General features: G+C 43.5%; 1 protein-coding gene across 21 annotated transcripts in view; it reads right to left on the bottom strand.

Annotated features, from left to right (window-relative positions):
• The window catches only part of dpy (dumpy), a 595824-nt gene that overhangs the window by 66070 nt on the left and 503443 nt on the right, over positions 1-26311 (bottom strand). For 12 of the 21 annotated variants that reach the window (XM_065217641.1, XM_065217653.1, XM_065217660.1 and 9 more), the window contains 9 exons: positions 26164-26295; positions 24288-26096; positions 24131-24223; positions 20888-21694; positions 16379-19927; positions 15034-15177; positions 9064-9216; positions 1372-8367; positions 23-241 (listed from right to left, as the gene is read on the bottom strand). In XM_065217641.1, the coding sequence (XP_065073713.1) occupies positions 23-241; positions 1372-8367; positions 9064-9216; positions 15034-15177; positions 16379-19927; positions 20888-21694; positions 24131-24223; positions 24288-26096; positions 26164-26295 (13902 nt within the window). The remainder of the gene's footprint in view (positions 1-22; positions 242-1371; positions 8368-9063; positions 9217-15033; positions 15178-16378; positions 19928-20887; positions 21695-24130; positions 24224-24287; positions 26097-26163; positions 26296-26311) is intronic. The other 9 variants (XM_065217657.1, XM_065217647.1, XM_065217662.1 and 6 more) reach the window with 6 other exon arrangements.

The following is a 26311-nucleotide window of genomic DNA, read 5'->3' on the forward strand; positions in this document are numbered from 1 at the left end:
GAAAAGCGTTAGTGATCCTTACTTGGTTCCAGTGGTGTGCACTTGATAGTTGGATTACCCTCGTGCCCCGGAGGACACGTGCAGATTGGTCGGTGCATTTTCGCGTGACAGGTCGCCGTCGGAGCACAGACACTGTCAAATAGACAGGGATTCTCGCACACCTCCATAAAGCAAACCTCGGTTTCGATACAGTCGGCATCCGATTGGCAGGGTTCGGGTATTTTGGGTGTGCCAGGTGGTTCTATCGTACGTTGTTGTTAATTGGGCGCGGATGTTGGTGGTGGGGGGATTAGAGTGTATTAGAACAATCATCGAATGTATTGTATAGCAGTTATCGGCGTGGATGTTTCTCCTTAAATGGCGGCTTAGGGCTATTGTTTATTTACAAACAGTAGGCTTTTCTAAGCAGCCATTTAAGTGTTGAACGCTGTTCAGGTTGTTCATACCAGCAGTTCAGCGATTTATTTCCCCTAATGACCTGTTTACATAGGGAACATGCATAAATGACGTAGCATTTGAGGGGGGAGGTGGGGGTTTCAGAATTTGTGACCGGCCATGTATTGGATATAGCCAAATACGCTACGAGGGGGGGGGGGGAGGGGTCTAAAATTGATCAAAAATATGCTACGTCATTTATGGATGCTCCCATATGTGCTGGTTCATAATTATGATTAACCCAAATTTGGTGTAATCCGGTCATGTTTGTACCAGAAATTGATGCGTTAATGTTAATTATTAAGACCTTCGAAAGTAACTCAGAGACTGAGTCAAGTGGACTCATTCTCTTATTTTCCCATACACATTTTACGAAATTGGGTAAAATGTGTATGGGAAAAAAGAGGGTTTCTCAACTTGACTCAGTCTGTGAGTCATCCAAACCATTTGTGGGATAGTTCTACCATCCGGGTTACCGTTCGTTTATTGTATTTGTTTATTAGGTTTTGCGAATCAGCACAAGTGTAAACACCCCATAAAGATCAGTAAGCTGGTTTGTTATGTAAACTATCCGCTTCTCTCGGTAAAATATGAGGTTTTAGAACGATTCTTGACCAGCAGGTATGAACAAACCGAGTTGAATGTATTTCCATTTTCATTGTTGAAAAGAGACAATAAATTAGAATAGACATAGGTTATAGCAAAAGTTAGAGGCTCGTTTAGAATAGGTTAGAAGGCTTAAAGCTAGCTAGCTAGGAAACAAACTTTACAGTTGAATGCCTAGGACGGGAGCACTCAGAGAGAAACAAACTTCAAACTCAGTATCAGGAAACGCAGTGTATAAAACAGTGTAGAAGTGCACAGAACAGTATGAGAGAGAGAGAGGGGAAGGAGACGTAGAATCGAGATACTCTCGTGGCAGGCAGCTGATTATACCTTTTGCGCAGGGTGTATTGGGAGGTAAGTTGTCTGTACATTTGGGAATACAGTGTGATTGTTTGCATATTTCGGATATCTCGCAATCGGAGGAGGTTTTGCAAGTTCTCGGTGGTGTATGGGTTGTGGTCGCAGTATCTCTCAAGTCCGTGGATTGTAACTCATCCATGGGAGTTGATAGTGTGTGTGAAATTGGAGAATCAGTTGAAATGTCTTCGGAAGCTTGAGCCGTCATGGGGATTGTTGTTGAACCTAAACCTAAATCTAAACCTGTCGAGGAGGGGATTGATGTTTGGTCAGAAAACGGCTCGGTAGATGCAAAACCGGCAGTCGAGGTAGCAGTGTTTCCAGATGTTGTCGCATCTAACGTGGATGCTTCAGTTCGGTGCGTTTTGATGGTCGTGGAACCAACTTCATAATCCTTTGTAACATGTTCTAGCTCCATTTCTTGAGAGATTGTAGGTCCTGCCGTCGTACTACGATCCTCATTTAGATGAGTTTGTAATTCGGTAATACCTATCCGTGTAGTAGGTTCTTCAGAAGCCGTAGTCTTCGGATACTCCGTATCTTCAGTCCTTGGCGTCGGACGATGTGTGCTAACGTAAGGTTTTTTGGAAGTACGGTCGGTGGTACTGGAGGAGGTCGTTTCCCTATCCATTGCAACCGGAGTTGTAGTTTCGATAGACGACATATCAATTGGAAGCGTTGTAGTGGTAGTGCGTTCAATCTCTCCTGATATGGTGATCTTTTTGGTACTTGTCAACAGACTTTCACTGTCGATCGAAGATGATCCCTCTGTAGAGGTGGTCAACTCATCCTGCGGATGCTTTGTTGAGCTAGTGTATGCCGAAGATGTGTGTCCAGTGGTTATTCCAGATTCCGTATAGTACGTAGATGTTGTCTCCAGCAATTCGGAAGACGATGATGTCTTGGTTGCTTCATCAGATACAGTGGTGGTAATCTCTTCATCTTTCACCATATCCCTTAAAGTTGTGGTATGGACCGATTCTGGAGTTGTAGGAATAATGGTTGAAAATTCTTTTCCTTGGGTTTCAGTGCTTGAGAATGTCATAGATGTAGCAACGTCAGTACTACCCTCATGTTCAATGTGTAGTGCCGTTGTCTTCTCTGAAGATGTGAAGTAAGCATATGTAGAAGGCTGTTCTTCGTCAGCAAATCGCATAGTAGTGCTACGATCATCTATTGAGCTTGTTGCATACTTTGTTGTGGTTTTATCGAAAAATTGATCAGCTGTAATATTGGCTGGTTCAGCCGCAGTTTGCTTTTCTGTGGTTCGATCCGATCCCATTGTTTGTGAAGATGATCCAATTCCTTTTTGCGATGTCACAGCTTCCGACGTGTAGAGTAGTTCGGTCGACGTGGTGTATTTTTTGGTTTCCGCCTCAGAGACTGCTCCAGTTGTGCTGGGTCCCGGTTCTTCCGAATATCTCCTAGTGGTCTGAGTATGCGTAGTTGTTTCAATCTGATGGGATGATGTTTTATCCTCAAAGTAACCGCTTGTACCCGTGGATAGCATATTTCCATCAGTATAACCTATGGTTGTCTGTTCCTGCATTCCAATTGTGCTGCCTTTTTGATCTTTCTCCACTATCGACCTCGATGTCGTAGTATAGGATGTCGGCGTTGTATAATCGGTAGACTCAGCATGTACCATAGATGTTGAGGTTCGTTTTGCTGCAGATTCCAATGTTGTACTGCCTGCATCCTGAGTTATTTCATCGGTGATCTCAGTATATGAAACGGTTGAAGTTCTTTCTTGATCATCTACTGTGGACTGTATTGTTGGGGTGTCAGTGTTGTATGGCATGGTGGTTCTTTCGGATTTTCCGAATGTCACTTCTTCTTCTTGACCTCTTACAGTAGACCTATCTGTAGGAATTGTTGCTCCTTTAGATCCCTCAGTGTATAATAGGGTAGTCCTCTCTTGAATTTCCGGGGTTGAAGTTCCTTCTTGATCACGGGCTGTAAATCTGCTAGTTGTAGTTTCCGTAGATTGTGATGTTCCGTCGGAAGGTGCAGTAGATGTATCGGTAATCTTGTCTTGCTCCCCAGATGTTGAGGTGACCTCTTGATCTTTCATCGTAATTCTTGATGTTGTATCCGCTTGATTCGTTGTTACATCCGTCACTTCAGTATATTCTTGGGTTGTTTTTTCTGGCAATCCAAATGTCGGCGTTCTTTCTTGATCTTCCGATGCGTTCTTCAATGTCGTAGTATCTGTACCTGCTTGATTTATCATTGAAGAAATCGTTGTAGTGTAGGCCGGTTCTGTTACATGGGTGACCTTAGTATATCCTTGGGTTGTTCTTTCTTGATCTTCCGATGATGTTGTGCCATCCTGACCGTTTGATGTGAAGTTCCATGTCGTAGTATCAGCTACTTGCGTTCTACTATCGGTAATCTCAGTATATCCTTGGGTTGTTCTTTCTTGGATTACAGCGGTTGACGTGCTTTCTTGATCCTTCGATGTGGGTTTCAATGTCGTAGTATTCTGCATTTTCGATGGTGAAGTGACTTCTTCATCCTTTTCTGTGAATTTCAATGTCGTAGAGTCCGTTACATGCGTTCTACTATCGGTAATCTCAGTATATCCTTGGGTTGTTATTGCCTGGATTACAGATGTTGACGTGCTTTCTTCATCCTTCGATGTGGATTTCAATGTTGTTGTATAGTGCGATTTCGATGACAATGTGCCTTCTTGATCTTTTTCTGTGAACTTCAATGTCGTACTGTCCGTTATTAACGTACTTCTATCAGTAGCTTCAGTATACCCTAAAGTTGTTCTTTCCTGCATTCCTGATGGCGAAGTACCTTCTTTAAACTTCAATGTCGTAGTCTCCACAGACTGCGTTGTTTTATCAGTAGTTAGTTCCTGAACTTCTGGTGTTGAAGATTCTTCTCCAGCTTTCAATGTTGACTTCAATATCGTAGTGTATGCAGGCTGTGTTATTCCATTGGTGTCCTCTGTATACGCTAAGGTAGTCTTCTCCTGCATTGCTGGGGTCGATGTGCCTTCAAGATCTTCTGATGTGGACTTTAATGTTGCATCCGCACGTTTCGTTGCACCGCCGGTGACATCAGTATATGTTTCGGTTGTTCCTTCCTGTTCTCCAGATGTTTTAGTATCTTCTCGGTCTTGCAACGAAGTATAAGTAGGATGCGTTGTGCCGTCAGTGACTTCAGTATATCTTACGGTAGTTTGCTCTTGTAATCCTGGTGTAGAAGTTTGATCAAGATCATCAGAGGTGGACTTAAATGTCGTGATATCCACAACCTGTGTTGTTCCATCGGTGGTTTTAGCGGATTCAGTTGTTTTCTCGTATACATCCGACGTTGCAGTTCCTTCTATATCTTTAACTGTGGGTCCCAATGTTGTATCCTCGGAATTCGTTGTTGTTCTATCGGTCACTTTAATGTATTCTATGGTTGTACCTTCCTGAAGCACATACTTTGAAGTATCTTCTTGGTCTCTGGTTGTAGAGTAAGTTGGCCTCATCGATCCACCAGAATATTTCGTAGTTGTATATTCTAGCGCAGCAGGAGTTGATGTACCATGTTGATTTTTCACTGTCGTTTTCAACGTTGTAGTGACGAATTTCTCTGTCTCTGATGCAGTTGTTGTACCTTGATCGTCATATTCCGATGAGCTCTGCCAAACTGGAGACTCCTGGTTTGTTGTGGACTCAAACACTGTAGTCTCGCTCCTTTCAGTTGTGCGACCAACAGTCGAAATATCCTCACTCAGAGTAATCGTGGTTTTAGTGACTTCTGAACGTTCGCTTTCAGTTGTAGAATCGTACTTCGATATACCTGGAGTATTTGTCGACCAGACCTCATGGTAATCCTTGCCAGATGAAGTTGTTCCTACGGTAGTGTATTGACTGTCGTCCTGTTGTTTCGTTGTCAATATTGCCGAGTATGTTGTACTTTGGTTAAATTCAGTTGTGGTTGAACTAGATGACATAGGAGTATTTGCAGTAGACACACTAGCAGTTGAAGATTCAGTTGTAATTTTGTCTTTGAAGGTTTCACCATAAGCAGTTGTTGCATCCTCTTCTGATTGAGTGAAGTGTGACGTTGAAACTGTAGTTTTGTAACCAGAGGAAGAGTACTCAGTTGGTGAATCTGTTGATACCGTTCTGTCATCACCAGTTGTTGTAACCGCAGCTCGTTCTTCCTCATCCGTCACTGCGGTGCTATCTAGTCCACTTTTTGTAGTAGAGTCAACAGCAAAAGGCTTAGTCGTTTCGGTTACAATCGATGGTACCGTACTTGCGGTAGAATCCGTTTGAGCCGCACCATTAGTTGCATAGGTGCTTGTAGTCAGTCTTTCGGTAGATGTTTGATCTACGGCAGTAATGACAACCGTGCTTTGTGGGCCAATTCGAGTACTGCTATCGCTAGTGTCTGATTCTGTTGTATGATCCGCTTGGGCTACAAGCAAAGTTGTCTCATCTGATATAGAACTTGTTATACTCGTAACGGTTTCCGATGGTGTAGTTGCTTGGCGATCGGCTGCATCCGTGGTTGGTTGTTGGGTAATAGTCACTGGCTTAAAAGTGGGAATTTCCGTAGTAGTTCGATCGGTTTTTGCCTGCACTGTTGTTTGATCCTTTGTATCACTGAGCGTCGTCCGAGAATCCATTACAGCGCTACTAAACGTAGTTGTCTCAGTTTCCCGATCACGTTGAGCTCCAAGTGTTGTAGTATCAAAATCTGGAGTTCCAGTTTCTACCGATTCGGGCACTGTCGTGCTTCCAATAGTCGTAGAATCTGTTCTATAACCAGTTATATGTTGCCCTTTAGTCGTTTGTTGATCTCTTGTTGTGTCTTCAATTGTTCCGGTAGATGTAACTTCACTAGCTACTGTTGACGCTTCTTGATCATCAAGACCGCCTTTAACAGTTGTAAAACCTATTACTGCAGTAGTATCATGAGCTGGAATGTACGTGAAGACGGTAGATTCGGTTGTGGAATAAACTGTAGTCTCCTCGCTGTGAATTGCAGTGGTAGATCCCGTGTCAGTAGCTGCTGATTCTGGAGTTGAGCCTTGATCTGCTTTTGTGCTTTCTGTCGAAGAACTATCATCGGTAACCGTTAGTTCGCTGGTAACTGTGGTTCTTTTATCAGTTACATCTTTGACCGTGGTTGTCGATTCAGCAGGCTTCTCGGAGTCTACTTCACTTTCTACAGTTGTTTCTGCTGTGTATCCAACAGTTGTAGTGCCCGTTGATGAAGCTGTGTCAGAGATGCGCTCAGTAGTAATTGTTGAACCAGTTCCCGGTTCAGCCATTGTTTCCCGATCAACGTTTGTTGATGTTGCGGTTGTTCTTTCCTGATCAGTTGAATCTTCGGTTGTTGCTCCACTGGTTCTTTCGTTAGCGCTTATTTCAGTTGTTTTTGATGCATAACCAACAGTCGTAGTTGTCTCAGTTTGAGTTGTTGTAGAGGATCCTGCATCGAAACCTTCCTCAGTACTTGTTCTCGTACCGGTTATTGATTCAGTAATAGTTTCTTGATCTATTTTTGTCCTTCCCACGGTTGTACCAGTGGAGCTATAATCAATGATGGTTACTCCAATGGTAGTGCTTCCCTGATCAGTTGAATCCTCGATTAGAGTAGTTGAAACTGTTCCGGATGTTCTCTCGGTAGCAACTGCAGTTACTACAGACGTGTCTGTTGTTGGCGTGGAGGTGGTCGTTTTTGAATCTGCTATTGTAGTCAAGGTTATAGTTGTCGCACCATCAGCTGTTGTAGTAGATCCTGCTTCGATAACCGATTTTGACGTCGTAGTGTCAGTAAATGCAATTCCATTTAAAACTGTAGTTACTTTCTCATCGGTTGAGTTGTCCATTTTGGTTGTAGTTTCCGACATGACTGTAACTACAGAGGTATCTGAATCTGTCGTCGTCTCCAGGTCCACTGGACTGCTTTTAGTCGTTGTATCTTGGTAAGTGGATCTACTCGTATATGTCTCAGAAGTCGTCTCACGTTCCGTTACCGAGCTAGCTGTCGTATCGAAACCGGATGAACCGGTTGTCGATACTGGTGTTTTGCTTGCATCCGTTAGTGTTGTGGTTTCAAGGTTAGTCACATCCGAACCTGAGTGACCGGTAGTCGTCACATCGGCCACAGATGTCGATGCTAAGCTTGGATGGTGAGCGGTTGATTTTTTCTCCATTGCACTGCTGCTGGTGGTCGTATCGGACGCAAATGGCTCAGAACTTGTGGTGTATTCCAGCTCAGTGTAATCGCGATATGTTGGAGCAGGAGTTTCTGAAGTTGACGGACTCTTGTTTGTTTTTGGCAATGCAATGATAATGGTGGTTATACTTGAGGTAGTTTCCTGCAGGAGTTCTGTTGAGAACATAGTGTGAGTATCACTTGACGAAGTACTAGTAGTCGTTAGCTCCGCAGTTACGGAAGCTGTCGTAAGTTCAATGTCTTTCGCTGGTCCCTCAGTACTGCTGAAAGTTACGTCATAAGTCGTTTCTCTTCGCTCAGATGATGTCTCTGGAGAAAACGTAGCCGTAGAAGTCGATGTTTGTTCAGCTGATACTACGGTAGTGGTTGTTCCAGTTTCGGTACCACCACGGACTGTAGTCGTACCGTCGGAAACGAGATCAAAACCTTTTTCCGTTATCGCAGGCTGTGTCATTGGTTCATGCGGTACATTATCCCGCGAAGCTGTAACTGTGGAACCTAATTCAGGGGAAGCGGCCGAAGTGGTCTCTCTTGCCACTTCAACCGTGGAAACAGTCGAGGGTAAATCGGTAGTGCTCTCGGACGAAGACATTTCATACTGGCGAGTTGTTGCTGTTGGTGGTGTTGTTGTTATTGGCAGTTTTGTTACGAAATTAGTTGTTATTGGCTCGGTTGTGTGTGGTGTATAATCTGTGTGTGTGCTATGTACATCTGGTACCGCTGTCGTGGTATTATTATCTAAAACTAGGTTAGGTGTTGTTGTTGTTGTTTCTTTGTTAAGAAAAATAAAACAAAATAAATCTCGTTAATCAAAATCACTGCTAAAAATTATTGCGTGGTAAATATAAATACGGTTGGTGCTTGACACAGCAGTAAATGTGTGCGTGTTGTGATACGTGTATGTGTATGTGTATGTGTATGTGTTTGTGCGGGGTGAGTGTGCTGCGTTTGTGTACGCGGTTCACAGAGTGATACTATACAGAGGGTGATCGTGGTAAGATGATGATTCAAAAATTTGGTCACTCGAAAGTTCTAGTGAGTTTGCAGAAGCGATCTAGACTCTAGTGATGAACGGTCAGTCCAGTCAGTCACTTACGTTCGATTTCTACCGTCTTCCGGCGTGTGTCCTAAAATGCAAGCTTTAGCGAGATGAGCTATTTGGATAGGAACAGAAGCTAAGCCAAACGTTAGAAAAAGGAGGGTGGTAATGGTAATTATGAAGCTAGAGCTGTATGGGAAATGAGAAATGGTTTTGGTTGTAAGCTGGAAGTTGTAAAAATTAGGCAAGCGTAGACCATCCTTAGCAGGACAAATGCACAGTAGTATTTTGATTAGATTTTGAGGTTAATAGGCACTGTTTTATGAAGTATGCTTGAATGAAATTATTAATTTCATGGTGGTAGCAGCGGCGGTGATAGCAGCAACTTTCGCAAGCGTACCATGGCAATCGGGGTTGGTGGGACTTACCTTTGACACAGGCTCCAGTTAGCGGGTTGCATGGAATACCGGGTGGGCAGTGTTCGCAGCCAGCGACGACGACGTTAGGGTCCTGAGAGATGCAGTTGCAGCCGTCGCATACCTTACCGGCTGCGCAGTCACTTGCTCGTTGACATTGGCAAACTGCGGAGAAGAGAGGTAGACACCGTAGGTTAGTGGATTGGATTGCGTTCATCAACACCTTCATAGGTTCACCGATCTGGGAGTAGAAAAGAATGATTGGCAGCCTTTCAATATGTAAGATGAGTGAAGAACACGGCTCCGAAGTCCTTTTGAGGTCAACGTAACATTTCTTGAAAACTGTGTTTGAATTTCATATCATACGAACCAAGAAGCCTTCAAAAAGGTTAAGCACTGGATAAAGATTATTAGGATTTGCAGAAGGCATGCTATTCAAACATTTTCACTTCCAAAAAGACCACACCACATGGGCAACCGTTCCTGGGAAGTTTGTATTATGTTTTCCGGAGGAAGTCGCGAGTTGGAAAATACTTTCGTGAAACGTTTCGGGGAAGTCAAGATAAGCTTCCAGATAATGGCGGAAGTAACTTACGGGGGAGGTCAGATAAGGTTTCCGGGGAAAATGGAAGAAATTAACTGTGGAATTTATAAAACTATCCGGGGGAAATTGGAAGAAATATCCGTAAAAAAATGGATGAAACTTCTGGGGAAAGTCGGAAGGAGGATCCTGGAAGACAATTTAACAAGGTGTCAGAACAAGGTGTCGGGAAATCGAAAGATGCTTTTGGGGGATGTCAGAAGCAAAATCCGAGGGAAGTGTGGAAATACTTTTACTGGGACTTGAAAGATACTTCCGGGAAAAGTCAAATGATGCATCAGGGGAAGCCAGAAGAAACTTTTAGCAGAAATATTAGTTGGCTGAATTTTCCAATTGAAGCCTGCATAACCCTAATAAACAAATACCATTAACGAACTGTATTCAGAATGGGTTAAGCGCCCTTTTATTGTTATTTTTATTAGGGAACCTATCCGAAAGAGTCGGACGACACTATCGAAGAATACCAGAAGAGCTTCTGCGGGGATCTTGGTAGCAGCTTCCGGGGAAAAACAAAGAGAAAAAAACTTCTTGGGAACTTGCTTGAAATCTTCAGTCGAATGAACTTCGGGAGGATGTTGGAAGAAACTTCCGGGGGATGTTGGAAAATACCTCCGGGAGAAGTCGGAAGACAGTTTTGGGAGGAGGGCACGGTCCTGGCGTAGTGTTTAGCATCCATATCTCTAACGCCAAAGTCACGAGCTCCTATCATAGACGTGTTGTGAACAGTGCGCAAAACAGTCAGATTTTCATATGAATATGAACTGCCATATCCCTCATCATTCACTTCATCGTGAGAGTCTAAATGATTGAGAAGTAAACGAGTCACTGACAGCCGAGCACTCAGTCAGTAGCTCAGTCAGCACTTTTATTCTTCCATGATGGTGCCCAATCCTTGTTTTGAATGACTGAGCATACATTTGCTATGGAAAAATGCCTCAATTACATGCTGTGTGAGCGAAGGTAAGCGGTGTGAGTCGCCTGTGCTTGAGTGACTGAATGGTTTTGTTGGCTCTTTCATTGCCTCTACCTTTACCGTTTGGTACAAACGGTCTGGGCAGGGCAACGAATTGAATAGTGCAGTGCTGTCACACTCTAAGCAGTCAATAATTTTAAGCTCTGGTTGTGAACCCGCGATCTCTGCTATATGCAGTTGATTTATGTGGTTCTGCAAATGTCGGGTATAAGAATTTAATTCATTTGTCATTTGACTCTCTTTATCAGTTTTTGTGTGTCTTGTTTCCCCGTCTCGATAAGTTTTATCGCCGCCCACTGGTCACCATAGCTGTTCGAAACCCAGACGAATCTAGAACCGCATTACCGTTCATACTGATGACAACGCTCTGATGAGACAAAGAAACCCCAGCCCCAAGCTCCTCCCCTTGATCCTATCCTTCGACAATGTACCCCTCTAACCTCGGATAAGCCGGCTAAGTAACGGCTACATAGATTAAAATTAAGTGAATTTTGTAGCAGACAATGAAAATTAATAATTGGCTCCGTAAAGCTGACGCTATTGAGCCTTCCAAATAAACGAACTAGATAAAAAAGTCACGAGTTCAAATCTCATCCTCGGACAAGTAACGAATGATCCAAGTAGTGTAGCTGATAACTCTTACTGGAAATTTACGGGAATCGAAAAATATTCAAGTGTGGTGTTCCGTATCATTTGAAACATTCTGAGACCTCTCCAAATACACTGATATTTGATCATGCAGTAGAACCCTGGCCCGAACCTTTCTTGTTTACAAGCCCAAAACCGAGGCTGGTAACACTGAACAAGAAGAGCTTAGGGCCAGAGTTTGATGTGGTAGATCTTATACCAGTAACACACCACGAAAAGATGATCTACCAGCGATATTGCGGGACATGTTGGAAAACACATTAGAGCAGTTCCACGCCAAATGACGCATCGGAAAAACTCGACCTTCTCCGATTTTCAATTTTTTTTTGAATAATTGTGTGTTATAAGCAATGCAATCATTTACTTGTTTGCAAAAAAAAATCGGTTAGTTTGGATATTGTATTTTTTTTCAAACTGGCGACTTTGTCATTTTTTAGTAAATTGTAGCACGAAAACGTCACTTCTGATCGAAATGACGTATGAGACAAAGTTATGAAGAAAAATATAATCTTTCTGGAAAAAAAATATACAAGGTATTTGTTTTAGTAATTATGACGAAAAAATCCAAACAAGTGTTGAAAGCTCCAATACCTATCTCAAAAAGCATATCTTCAATTTTATTTTATTTTCTAAAAAAACTCATGAAATTGCAATCTTTTGGAATATTTATGGTGAATCGCTGTGGAAACCTTGTTTCTGATTGATCGTAATATCACCTTGAGCTCCCCCAAAACATACAAAAATCAAACTGGAACTCCACGTTTGCTACAGTGCGAATCGTTTTCCGTGCAAAAACCTTGGCCAAAACTACATACAGGGTGCGTGACGAATTTTTACAGTAAATGGCATATTTGAGAAAAAATACACCAGTTAGTTATTCTAGCAATGAATTTTGTGCGATTTATTTTCTTTCGCAACATATGGAAGTTGTAAGTAAATTTATTCAAAAAAATTGCCTTCCCTTTCGACGACTGTAGTTAGACGCTTCCGGAAACTGCAGTATGCACGTTTTAAAATGTTTCGATCCATAGATGTCATCACTGCCTTGATTTTAGCTTTTAGCGACTTAAGTGTGGTGTGAGGGGTTCTATTGGTATCCCGTTGGACGACGCCCTAAACAAAATAATCCAACGGATTGATATCGGGACTGCTTGGGGGCCAAATTTCTTCCTCCCAAATTTACGAAATATTTTCCGTAAGCCATTTCTGTGCTTTATTAGCAGTATGAGCAGGTGCTCCGTCTTATCACTTTCCCAAGCCTTTTTTAATATTATACACTGTTCTTTCCGACACATTTACCGACTGCATACTCCGGCGCGCAACAAAGCGACAACGGCTGACAGATTGCTCTCTTGTTTCGACATCTTTACGTTTACTCAACATGGTTTGTTTAAATCTTACACCTAACAGTATAAGCTATCCAGTGCTGCCAAATATATCTAAATCATGATGCACAAGCATGAGAAATTTCTATTTGAAATTTACTGCAAAAATTCGTCACGCACCCTGTAGAAAAGCTAACAAGAAGTTTAACATTATGACCAAAAGTTGCTGTTCTACGATGTTTGTCAATTTTCAAGTGTCCATGGTTCGGAATATTTAACAATAGTTTGCATTTTTCATGAGCTTTTTAAAAAACAAAACAAATAAAAATTGAAAATAAACTTTTTGAAACATTTGAGCTTTTATATTTTTTTTTCAAAATTACTTAAAAAATACTGTGTATATTTTTTTCAGAAAGAACTTACTTTTCTCAAGAACTTTGTCTCAGTCGTCATTTCGATCAAAAGCGACGTTTTCGTGCTACAATTATTGGAAAATTTCGAGGACGTTATTTTGGAAAAAAATAAAAGATCCAAAATGGCCTAATTTTTGCAAAAAATATGAATGATCGGAGAAGGTTGAGCTTTTTTGCTATTTGGCCTGGATTGATTATCAGGGAGAAGCTGGAATGAAATTCCGGAGGACATCAGACGGGATTCTGGGGAATTATAGAAGAAACTTCCGGGAGAAGTTGGAGGAAAGTCCAGCAAAAGATGTCAGAATCTTCCAACGTAAGATGCGAGAAACTTTTGAGAGACATCGGTAGAATCTTCATAGTCATATAGAACGTCGAAGTATGTAGGAGATAACTTCCGAGGCAAGTCAAAATATTAAAATAAACTGAAGTTAAAAATAGAACCGTTGTATTAATAACTATCATTAGTGAGCATCAGTTATGGCACAAACGTATATACGTAATGGTACTAGTTTTTGACGCTACCCATTTAATTAGGCGATGACTGGTACACGCCAAAAATAGAGCAAATCAGAGCTGTCAGCTGTTCCCCAATTCACAGGTAGCTTAAATCAGCCGGGATACATACTATGAACATTAAGTCAATAAATTTGAATTATTTAATTTCGGATGGATCGAGACGACTGTCATATAAGCTTACTGTGACGTATGCATTGATAATTTAGCTAAGAGAGGTTGCTAGGCTGTGGACATGAGGATCAATTATCGCTATTGGACGGAACTGCATAACGACAAACAAGCTGTAAGCGTATATGGTTTAGAAGATGTTTTGGGGAAAATCGCTTGAAAAAGCTACCTACGAGGCAACCGTAGACCTTACACAAAGTTCAAAGAGATGGTCAATCAACAGTGAGGAACCATTTTGAAAATTAAACTTGAGACGAATCGGAATGGTTATTAAGGAAGTCAAAGTAGCTGAGGTCTGAGCTCGAGTCTGAGCTGTTTCAAGAGAATAACGGGAAAAATTTGAATGTATTATGGATCGGGATATCCAAAAAGAAACTAAAGATACTCCGGCTTCCGTGACAAACGTCAAATCAGTTTTTAAGGCATCCTACTAGAATCACCAATGGCACCTTACAAAATCCTAGAACGATTATTAGAATTATGCAAAATTTAATTTTTTGACTCCACAGTGCTCAAACAATTCCATTTTGGATCTTGATTTTGTTTTCCCATAGTAACTTCCATAAGGTCTTAGTTTGATTTTCCCATAGTAATGTCCATGTAAACCTGGAACGGTTTGTGCACAGTTAGTTTCTAACCAAATAAGTTCAAATTCTTCGAGGTTAATCAAGCTTCGATTTGAAACCGTTTGAGCACTGTGGAGCGAAAAATTCAAATTGAGCATCAGCCTAATGACCATCCTGAGGCACCCCAGTAAGACCAATGTAGGCAACTGTATATTGTAGACCGTACATAAAGTTAAGAGTTAACGGTTAGGTCCCATGAGCCTAGTTTGAAACGACTTCCACGAGTAACATGATTTGAGATGGATTCAGACGACTGGAAAAATACATCGTAGATAGTTTTCGTTTTGGTTTAGGTTGAACCTGAGCTATTGCGAAGGCGTCTCTGAAAGCGCACTTAAACTAGAGTTGATTGTGGGTTGAGAAGGTCGCCCTGAGATCTGGTAAATGCGTTTAAGATGATTATTTTTGGTACCGGAAGGAGAACTTATCCAAAGGGGCCCGCATCTGAGTAGATCTATGGCCTCGAAACGTGCAAAACACTAGGAATGTCCGAGGGACGCGTTAACGGAACATATTCCCCCAGAAGAGAGCCCGGTGCCAAACGCAGAAGCACCGAGCCAGCGGATTGTGTGGTTAGACCAAGTGGAAGTGCGGGACTCGAGAAACTGGAAACAAGCAGCTATGAACCGAGTTATTGAGCGTAACAGCAAGGGACGTCTGAAAGGTCCTTGGACCAGTAGAACTAGTCCTACCTTTCCGAAATACTCACGTTTGATGCAAACTGCTTCGTGGTTCTGGACTTCGCACTCCTGTCCGGCCTCGCACGGATTACCGGCTTGGCACGGATTGATACAGGCGCCGTTGATGCAGGACCGTTCCGCTGGGCATTCGTCGCTGTTTCTACATCCAATTTCTGCAAAACGTACAAAACGATATTAGTACGGTTCATGCAGTGAATTCCCTGCTGTTTTGTCTTTCAATCATTCAAGGCAAATATATGTTACTGGGTATCGTATGTTGACGACATGTACTGAGTTGGGGAGTTGATAATGAAAACTACTGGAAAGATTGATGGGTGCTATTCCTACGTTTGCGCTACGGTTCTAGGCTACGCATGACCACGACTACAGGTATGTTTGTGGAATCTACGCAAGCAGTTCGAAAGCAAAGCACATCAGCTACATAAAGCTACATACGTACATATGTACAAATCCAAAGCAAAGTGTATTTTTCGGGTGTTAGTGTACAGTGGATACAGTGAAACAATAACCCAACCACCAAACAGTTGTGTACATTGATTATTTACAGCTAGAACTGTAGAATACACCAAGAGATCATTTTTATCGTTTCGCACGGCATGCACTATTCTCGACGCTAGATACAGTCCCGATCGTGCACGGTTGACCACTTTACATTCGCAACTTCACTATACAGAAGGACTACTGGAAAAAGAAGACAGAATTTACCGAAATGATCGATTTCATCACCGTTTTTAAACAGAAATAGAGAGACAGAGATATTGGGATGCTGCTAGCAGAGTACAAGAATGAACTTTGAGAGATATCTGCTATGTGGATGTCGGTTGTTTTTTTTTTATTTCTGATAATTCATGCGGCTGCAGTTGTCTGGTCTGCAGTACAATGAGGCGCTTTAGCGGTGCATTGACGCACTTGGGGTGCCACATCGTTAGAGAAATGATTCAGGATCTAACAGAGAGTGTTGCAGGTATGTGCCATTCAGGGTTTCTCTATGATTTAACCCGATGGAGATCCCGATCGTGAAGCTTCGGATCTGGAACATCGTTGCTGCAGGTACCGATAGAGAAGTATGATCAGACAGAGGCGAGAAAAGAAGATGCACTACGATAGAACACTTCCCGGCTGGCAAGATGAACCCCACGGATCGAGATTGGATGATGCATTCCAATATAGAGAGGCCATGAATGAATTCCGATGCGGCGGATTCAGGTACTGGTTGAATGGACACCGCATGAACCCTGATTATCCGGAAAGGAAAATGTATTCGGAGGGTGACCTGCAGCAGCGCTTCGGATACATGAAGCCAAGATCGGTCCAACGGGCAATCGACTAGGAGAGATTCAGTGAATATATTACCTGATTCTGCTATACAATTGGCTGAATCAACGGGGTCAGCTTTATTGCAAAGGCACTTTGGTTGGTGGTTTACGGTTAGGCAGGGGACGTTACGAGGGCAGGGATTGGCGGATCGGCACGGATCGATGCAAACGTTGTCGACACAGGTTTCGTTCTGCAAACAATAACCATTTGCCAAGCACACTTGCGGTGGTACAAGTGGCGCCATCGTAGTTGCAGAATCATAGACATACGTTACCACCTTTTCGATCGTTATCGATTCCTGAATTGGTACCGCAGTTGTAGTGGGACTTTCTTCAGTGGTCATGACTTTGGTGGTGGAAGCATCATGTGTACTCATGGTTGAAGCGGTCGACGGTTCGGTACTTTCAGTAACCCTACCACCTCTGGTTTCGGTAGTTGACTCCGTAGTTCTCGGTGTGCTAGCGGTACTTTTCGTGGACTCATAATCATCTCCATCGCTTTCCTCACTACCATAATCGTAATCGTCATCTTTTCTATCGTAGGCATTCGTCGTCAGAGGAATGCTCCGATCATCCTCCGGTTCTGTCGTCCCAACAGGGGACTCTGTGGAGGTCGTCATATCCACATCGTAAATAACGGTTTCGGTTTCCTTTCGATCCTTGACCGGTTTGACCGTGGCTTCTTCACGGTACATGTATTCATTGTACCGCTGTGTGGTGCTGCGATTCAGCAATACATCCGGAAGTGTCGTTGGTCGGGTGAGCATTGTCGGAGGGACGTCCGTTTCGAGTTCGGTCGTTTTACGGTCTTGTTTGACCAGAGTTCCGGGGGCTTTCGTGGTAGTAGTTGTTTCACCAAAAGTGATGGATTCTGTTTCGGCTGTGGTGGGTAAGCCGTCGTTCATTTGGGTCGTGATTGGAACAGGTGTTGTGGGCAACTCTGAAGCCGTCGGTGAGCTTTTTGAGGTAGTGTAGAGTTGCGAAGAGGTAGTTTCGATTTCATTTTCACTGGAACGGGAAGTGTCTTCTTTTGAAATTGGTTCAGCAGTTGTTACCTTTTCGGTTGTGGCTACGATTGTTGATGTTTCTGTTTGATTTGGTGGCAATGACGTTGCCTTGGACGATTGCTGCTCTTGTTCAGTGCTTGTACTAGTCGTAGTCGTTGGTAACGGTGAGCTACCGACAGTCGAAGTATCTACGATTGTAGGATCACTGGTTACATCCACGCTTACCGGCTTGGCACTGAAGTTTTTAGGACTTTCCGTAGTTACTGCTGAAGTCTTTGTGTCTGTTGACGTTATCGAATTATCTTCGGATATTGTTGACTCTTCGACAGCAATCTTAGTCGTGGATGAATGTTGACTTGGAATATCAGTAGTCTTATCAGGCTGACTAGTCGTAGTCTGCGGTATATGTGAGCTTTCGGTAGACTCGCTACCTATCGCGCTTCCTAGGGAGGTTGTGGTAATCGACTTGGTAGTGAAGTCTAATGTAGTAACTGACGTAGTTTTTCTGTCTGTTGACGTCAGCAGATTATTTCCGGTCATGGTCGACACTTCAGCGGAAGTATCAGTTGTGAATGGAGGCAAGGTGATCTTATCAATAACCTCATTAGACTTACCAGTCGAGGTTACTGGCTTGTTAGTTATCACGTACTTGTCTGAAGTAGATTCTATGCTGACTTGCGTGGTCGTTGTTACCGTTTCGGTCGTTAAGTCTTTGAGACCTTCCGTAGTTACTGCTGATGTCTTCCGCCTCGTCAGCAAATCATCGCCGGTAGTGGTTGCATCTTCGGTATGAGTCTTAGCCGTGGAGCTAGAACTATCATTTACGGAAACAGTTTCTGCGGTGGTTGTAGCTATCGATTCAGTAGCCAAATCTTTGAGACTCTCTGTAGTTACTGCTGGTGTAGACGTCAGTGAGCCATTCCCGGCAGGAGGTTCAGATGTAATACTAGGAATATCAGTAACCTTGCCAGACAAGTCAGTCATAGTGGTGCTGGTAGCCATCGATTCGGTAGTCAAATCTTTGAGACTCTCCGTACTTTCTGCTGTTGTCTTCCACTCTGTAGACGTCAGTGAATCATCCTTGGTAGTTGTTACTGCATCGGTAGGAGTTGCGGTTGTGGAGCTAGTAGCCTTGCCAGAAAAACCCGTCGTAGAAATAGTGTCTGCGATGATAGTAGCCACCGATTCGGTAGTCAAATCATTGAGACTCTCCGTACTTTCTGCTGATGGCTTCCTCTTCGTAGACGTCAGCGAATCATCTCCGACTGTTGTTTCCCCTTGGCCAGGAGTCACAGGCGTGGAGCTAGGCTCAGTAGCCTTGCCAAGCAAACCAATAGTTGAAATAGTGTCACCGGTGGTTGTAGCTATCGGTTCAGTAGTCAATTCTTTGAGACTCTCTGTAGTTTCAGCTGAGGTCTTCCGCTTCGTAGACGTCAGAGAATCATCCCCGCCTGTGGTTTCTGATTGGAGAGGAGTACCAGTTGTGGAGCTAGGAATATCAGTAGCCTGGTCAGACAAACCAGTCGTAGAAACAGTGTCTGCGATGGTGGTAGCCATCGATTCGGTTGTCGAATCTTTGAGACTCTCCGTACTTTCTGCTGTTGTCTCCCTCTCGGTAGACGTCAGTGAATCATCCCTGGAAGTGGTTGCTGCATTGGCAGGAGTTGCGGTTGTGGAGCTAGTAGCCTTGCCAGACAAACCCGTCGTAGAAATAGTGTCTGCGATGATAGTAGCCACCGATTCGGTAGTCAAATCATTGAGACTCTCCGTACTTTCTGCTGATGGCTTCCTCTTCGTAGACGTCAGCGAATCATCTCCAACTGTTGTTTCCCCTTGGCCAGAAGTCACAGTCGTGGAGCTAGGCTCAGTAGCCTTGCCAATCAAACCAATCGTTGAAATAGTCTCACCGTTGGTTGTAGCTATCGATTCAGTAGTCAATTCTTTGAGACTCTCTGTAGTTTCAGCTGAGGTCTTCCGCTTCGTAGACGTCAGAGAATCATCCTCGACCGTGGTTTCCCATTGGAGAGGAGTACCAGTTGTGGAGCTAGGAATATCAGTAGCCTGGCCAGACAAACCAGTCGTAGACACAGTATCTGCGATGGTGGTAGCCATCGGTTCGGTAGATGTCATTGGATTATCGGTGGCAGGAGTCTTAGTAGCTAACGGTGGTAGGGTTGGCTTATCGGTAGCCGTAAAAGTGACATCGGTTAGTTCGGTATCCATTTCCGGTTCAATAGTACTGAACACATCGGATCGATCGATGCCATCGCCGCCGCCGCCTCCGTAGAATTCCGTCGTGGCGCCTGTGTCGAACGGTTTGCCATCGTCGGTGGTTGGAGTCGTTTCTGGGGTAATGGGAACGCACTTACGGTTGGGATTACCAGTATGCGATGGGGGACAGGTGCAAATGGGAACGTGTGCCTTCACGGTGCATAAAGCCGATTGACCACAACCTGACCTACAAGGATCAAGGCAACGGCCCGCTAAACACTGTAACTGTTCGCCGCAATCGGAGTGTTTCGAACAGATGGGCGCCACCTTCTGTACTTGTTCTTCTTCTTCTTCTTGTGCTTCTGTAGCTGTGGAGGGTAAGTGGTAATTTGGTGTTGTAGGTTAAAAACATAAATATAACAATTTAGATAACAAATACGCATTATTATTAGGGATAGGGTTCAGTCACACTTATGTACAAATGTAGAGGTCAGAAGAGAAGGAGACAGGAGGCACATCATTGATGCAAGTTACTATTATTTACATGTAGTAAGTCTCACAGTAGATAGTAGTAGTAGTGTGGTAGTAACGGTATATAGTAGTGTGAAAGTATAGTGACTTGATAGGTTTTGAAGTACAGATAGTAAGCAGTACACTGGAAAGTGTAGTGAAAGTAGTGTAAGTGTAGATGAGTGATAGTGTTTTAGGGATAGTGACATGGGATGTTGTTAACGTAGCAGTACGTAGACAACATCCGCAGCGGGCGTTGCTTGTAAAAAGCATTTTAAGAGCCAATCGAGTGAGTGTTTAGCATTGTTTAATGCTTGTTTGTTTAATAAGTTTTGTTTTTTTTTGCTGAGCATGAGCGTGTGTGAATGTGGAGGCGTCGTTAGGGCGTTTGAATTTTAATAGTTCCAATTGGCATTTTTGTTTTCCATTATAGTCATAGTTTCTGATTTAGAACGTTCCGATCGTGGTAGTGTTGTAGGTGGACAGTTGAGCTCGAGACGGGTTGTCTCGGGTCTTGGGAAGTGATAGAGACTAATTTACATAAAGTCGGCTAACAGTGACGCTGTAAGGATGGCCTGTTACAATGTCCTTAGATTTACTTTCATCTAGAGAGAGTAACACGTAGGAAGGGAGCGTGATTGTAACACATACAGAGGTAGAGAGAAAGATCGTAGAAGAGGTAGAGAAGAGATTCTGAAATGTTGAATTTCTGGAGTCTGGTCCTAATTTAATCTGAGAGACAGAGAGACAGAGATACTTGAGGAAGAGCTCTTCTATCATTGCGCTAGTCGCCGCTAATTTCTCTGTAGTTATGTTACCTTTCAAACATCCTTGATGGGCATCTTTCGCAAATCCAGGAGGGCAGAATTTACAGATCGGTTTATGGTCTTCGACAAAGCATGGTGTGTCGTCAGCACACTGTGTAGTTTCGCAGGGATTGACGCACTGGTAGTTACGACAGGCCAGATCGGCTGGGCATCCGCTATCTCGAAGGCAAATCGAGAGCGATGGACTACAGTCCTTCATGCAGATGCACGACGGTTTGTGGTCCATTACGAGGCATGCTTTGTCTTCCGGGCAGGCTGGACCTCTGGTAGCCGAAGGCATACAGGGATTCAAACACTTTCCATCGATGCAGGCCATATTGGAGGCACATCCGTCATCACCGTGGCATTCGCGTTTCTCGGGCGCACAGATCAGTTCTCCATATTCATTGACAATGAAGCCATGTTTGCAGACGCAAACTGGACGATGCCGTCTCGATACGCACTTCTTGTTCGGGTCACATACGAATGTGGTCGGAACGGTACAGGGATCGCTACACTGCCCGCTGGCATCGCATCGTAAGGACGGGTCACAATCGTTATCCGTTTCGCAAGCAATCGAAACGATCTTGGGATCACTGGGCTTTGGTGTGCTGACTTCCTGGCATTTGGGATCAGGTTTACACTCGACATTCGGTCTGCCGACGTAACAGTTGGGGCACGAACACCGTGGCCTATGGAGAACTGTTTGGCATAGCGCGTTATCCCCACAGGCTCCTCGCAACGAGCAAGGGTCTGAACACTTTCCTCCGATACAAGCCTTTTCATTGGGACATTGCATATCGTTCGCACAGGACTCGTCTAGATTTGTTCATGTGATGATAATAACAGGATTTTAAGAATAGTAACTTTGTGTGAGTGTGTGTGTGTATGAGATGAGTGTATGTGAGTGTGTGGGCGTGTGTTATGAGTGTATTCCATGTGCTGAGTCTGTTTCTGGATATGCCAAGTAACCAAGGGGCAAATGTACCAATATCTATTGGCGTCACCGTCATCTACAGCTCTAGACGTCCTTTCGTGAAGAAAATGTTTATAAATTTAGAAGAAATTTGAGGGTGGGTGCATCATACAGCTTAACTTGCATCACTATCAACTCTAGGCAAACGAAAAGTATGTACGGAAGAATGGTGCAGATTTCTAGAAAAATATATATCATAGACACAAACCAATAATTGGTCCATTTACCCCAAAAACTCCTGGACTGCTATCCAAAACAAACAAAACATAAAGGATTGGAAGAAATTATTTCAAAATAAACAAAAGGAAAAGAAAGACAGCTGTTCATTTCGGACATCTCTAGCGTCAGCATAGCCGCAGACAAACAGACGTAACTATTGTTAATGTCAAAGTATGTTCAAAGCACTACCGCCATCTGTTGACCAAACGGCAAACATGAATGTAGATGCCTATGCATGCCTCGGTTGACGACATTGGAAGTTAAACTAAATTTGATGCAATTTTAGATGCACGCTACGTCTATTTGTCGACGACCTAGCTGTATTTGTCTGCGTTAAAAAAAAAACATGGAACTGTGGAAGCGAGATCAGAAATCGGTTTCGCGTAGTTAAAAAAATCAATTCTCACAATAAAAGTACATCCAACACATGCGCTCTGCCCGGGAAAGATACAGGGTGTCACAATCAACTGTGGCAACAGTGGTTTTTTGTTTGTTTACAATTTTCGTTTTCAAACAATTAAGATTTGGAAATCGACTGTGTGTCATCTTCTGGTCGACTTTTTCTTCTTATAGGAAAACAAAGGAAGAAACTGAATACACTCGTTTTTGTTTTGCTTCGAAAAGTAAAAGATTGAAAAACAGTTTGAAAGAAAGAGAAGAAGAAGTAAGGAAGTTCGTATGTACAAAAACAGGAAACTTAATCTTAGCCAATTTGCAAACGTATAATTTTTTCCATATCAAATACTGACAAACAGGAGTTAGAAGAAACTAATAAAATACAAAGAAAAAAACCCATTCAAAACAACCAATTCAATCATATTGTGTATGTGTGTGTGTGTACACAACCCGAGCCTAACACGTGCAAGCAATGAACTATGTGAGAAGTGTCCCGTCCACAGTTCCCAATCTGCCTGATCTTTTCCGGAGAGAAACAACTTTCGTTTGTTCTTTTGAAATAATTTCTTGTTAGCGTCAATAAAAACTAAAACTAGAATTAAAAATAATAATAAAAAACAAAACATAAACAAAACGCAATGAAACGCTTCAAATAACCACTAACAACTATGAGAGACAGACATAAAAAACGATGCGTGTAGAGTTTTTGTTTTTGTTCTGTTTGTTTTGCTGCGTAAACAACAGGGACTGCGGTGGGATCGCATGGCATGGCATACTTTGATTTTTTGCATTTGTCGCTAGCCCCGGGAATTGAGGAGTCCACGCGGGTAGGTCGAAACGTCAAGAAGGGATGTGATTTCGCGTGATTTTTTGTTTGTTTGTTTACAATCGAGAAATCAAATACAAAGAGGGCGCAGATTGGGTAACCGCGATAATGACAGCGACATCTCTAGCCATCTAATGGGAGAAGGTTTTTCACCGCCAGGAGGTTCAAAATTGGTGAATGGAGAAAAGAGCGGGGAGGATTGGTGCTGCTTTTTTTTGTACAAGGTCTTAATTGCTAGAAGTATAAACTGTGATTCTGTATATTCATGGGAATAATCGATCTGGTCTGTTGTCACAGTTCCTATTTATATTTAAAGCCAATTGAGACGGTATGAGATCTATATGACTTAGAACCGATTATCGATGGATTGTTTGCAATTTGAATTGGAACAGGTGCAAAATGTGTATGAACATGCTTTATATATGTAACATCTGGTGGTGATTTCAGTGACAATTCAGAAACAATCCAGCGATAATCAATTTTGCATGAGAGATAAATCAACTGATTGGATGGTAGTGACTATCATTTTGGCAAATTAGGTCGAATTCAATGTAAATGTGACTGTGGGAAGGTGATTGATCTTTGGCATTAATCGAATTATTCAAACGAATCGTTAGACAAATATGGTCGATTAATCGTATCGTGCTTGGGGAATTTAAGTTTGCTGGTTGAATACTTGATGAATATGATTTTGAATTATTATTTTTTATCTGAGGGGTTGGCTATACTGGAGCGGTAATATAATTGTGGATCAGTCGATTTTTAATCGGAAAACAAACTCTAAACAAAACAAAGAAAAATACTGAATCAGTAATACGGAGTTCAAGAGTCCACTCACCATTACGGCAGATAAACTGAGTGCCGTCTCGGACGCATTCTCCTTCGGCGCATCCGGTCGTTCGACAATCGGTAACAGATCTTTCGTTCGTACCTGTGTAAATCACAAAACATCAACAATTAACAACTTCTTGAACCATATTATTTCCAACACTTACATTCCGTGTAGGGATCACCTCCCGGGTACAATGGTGGACAGTAGCATTCCGGCTCATCGTGCTGCGTCACGCGACAAATGGCGTTCGTTCCACACCGGAAATCACGACATTTGTTCGTCTGTTTAGCCTCGCACAGGCAACCCTGTTTGGGATTACCCATGCAACCGGGCTGGCAGGTGCACTCGTATCCGTTGGCATCCTCGCGACAGATCGTATTCTCGCCGCAAGGATTCTGTGCGCAGCTATCCTTTTGTACCGGTTGACACTCCTGGCGTGCATTTCCGAAGAATCCAGGAGTGCACGAACACTGCGCCTGGCGATTAACGACACGGCACTGAGCGTTGACGCCACATGCTCCATCTTCCAAGCACGGATTGGTACATTTTCCTAAGACACACTTCTTATCCAATTCACAGTCTTCGTTCGTTTGACATTCGTATTGCACGCAGCCATCGCGTGGATCTCCTTGGAACCCATCGGGACACAGGCAGAGTGCTTGATGGTCGGCCACCTGACAGATGGCATTCTTTCCGCAAGCTTTACTTCCAGCACATGGATCCACACATTTCCTGTTAACGCACGAACGTTCTCCCGGACAATCAGCATTGCGCTGACATCCTGCCATACATGCTCCATTCTGACAGAGCTGTCCAGCTGGACACGAACCAGGATTACACTTCGTTCGACATCTACCTCGCGAACAGGTTTGTCCACATGCACAGTCCTTAGCTTGTCGGCACTTGTCGGCGCAGAATATTCCTTCCTCGTCACAGTAGCAGTAAGAGTTACACTTCTGCGGCGGAGGTGCGCACGACACCAGTGGATTTCCAAGATACCCATTCGGGCAACTACACTGAACTCCGTGGTTGACTACCGAACATTCCGAGCAAATGCCGCACTGTCCTAGCACCGTGCACGGATCCGTACACTGCTTGTTGATGCAGGCTTGATTGTTCGAACAGATGTTATCCGTCCGGCAACCCGTTTGACAAATCCTATTTTCGCAAATCAATCCATTCGTACACGAGGCATCGCTATTGCACACCGTTCGACATGTACCTCGAATACAGCGTTCATCTGCCAGACAGTTCTGATCGTTTCTGCACGTTGGCATACACGAGTTACCATAACAAGCCATTCCTTTCGGGCAGTCGGTTCTCGTTTGACAGGTTCTCTGCTCTGCTCGGCATCCCGTCAATGGATCCCCAATCAGTGGCGGTGGGCAAGAACACTGTTTTCTATGGTTAACCACCGAGCACAGTGCATTCGTTCCGCAAGCAGTTGGCTCCAAGCAAGGATCGACGCATTGTTGATTCACACACGCCAGCTGGCTAGGACATCCTGCGTCTGATCTACATCCAACCATACATGTCTGTCCCTGACAAACTTCACCGTTTCGACAATCGTCGTCGCGTCTACAGATTGGTTTGCAAGTTCCTCGATCGCATCGTTCGTTGTTCAGGCATCCCTGATCGTTGGCACATACCGGCCGGCACAAATTTTCGATACATGACGTACCTTGCGCACAGTCTCTGTTCTCCGTACACTGCAGTGCCGGAGCTCGGACACATCCGATTTTCGCCGTCGGACTTGGAACCATGCCGTTAATACACGAACAACTAGCACGGTGGTTGACCACCGAGCAAGCTGCACTAGGTCCGCATGGATTCTCCTGACACGGATCTCTGCACTGGTTGGCTCGACAAGTTTCACTCGCACTACAGTCGTCATCCGAATGACATCCGTAGATGCATCGTCCGTTCAGGCAAATGTGTCCAAGGAAGCAGTCGTTGTCCAAGCGGCATGTCACTGTTAAACGAAAATCAAGAATGTTTATACATTGTCACCTTAGCTAATCACAAATGCTGATACTTACACATGCACTTGTTACCGATACACTTCTCGTTTAGTGCGCATTCCTGATCGGCGCTACAGCGTGGCAAGCACATCGATTCATGGCAAGCGGTACCCTCGATGCAGTCAGCATTGGAAGAGCATAAGATCGGAACTGCAGCAAAAATCAA

Source organism: Ochlerotatus camptorhynchus, unplaced genomic scaffold, assembly GCF_037179485.1.
Source record: "Ochlerotatus camptorhynchus isolate MF236.1 unplaced genomic scaffold, CSIRO-AGI_Acam_v1.1 ptg000078l, whole genome shotgun sequence".
NCBI lineage: Eukaryota > Metazoa > Arthropoda > Insecta > Diptera > Culicidae > Ochlerotatus > Ochlerotatus camptorhynchus.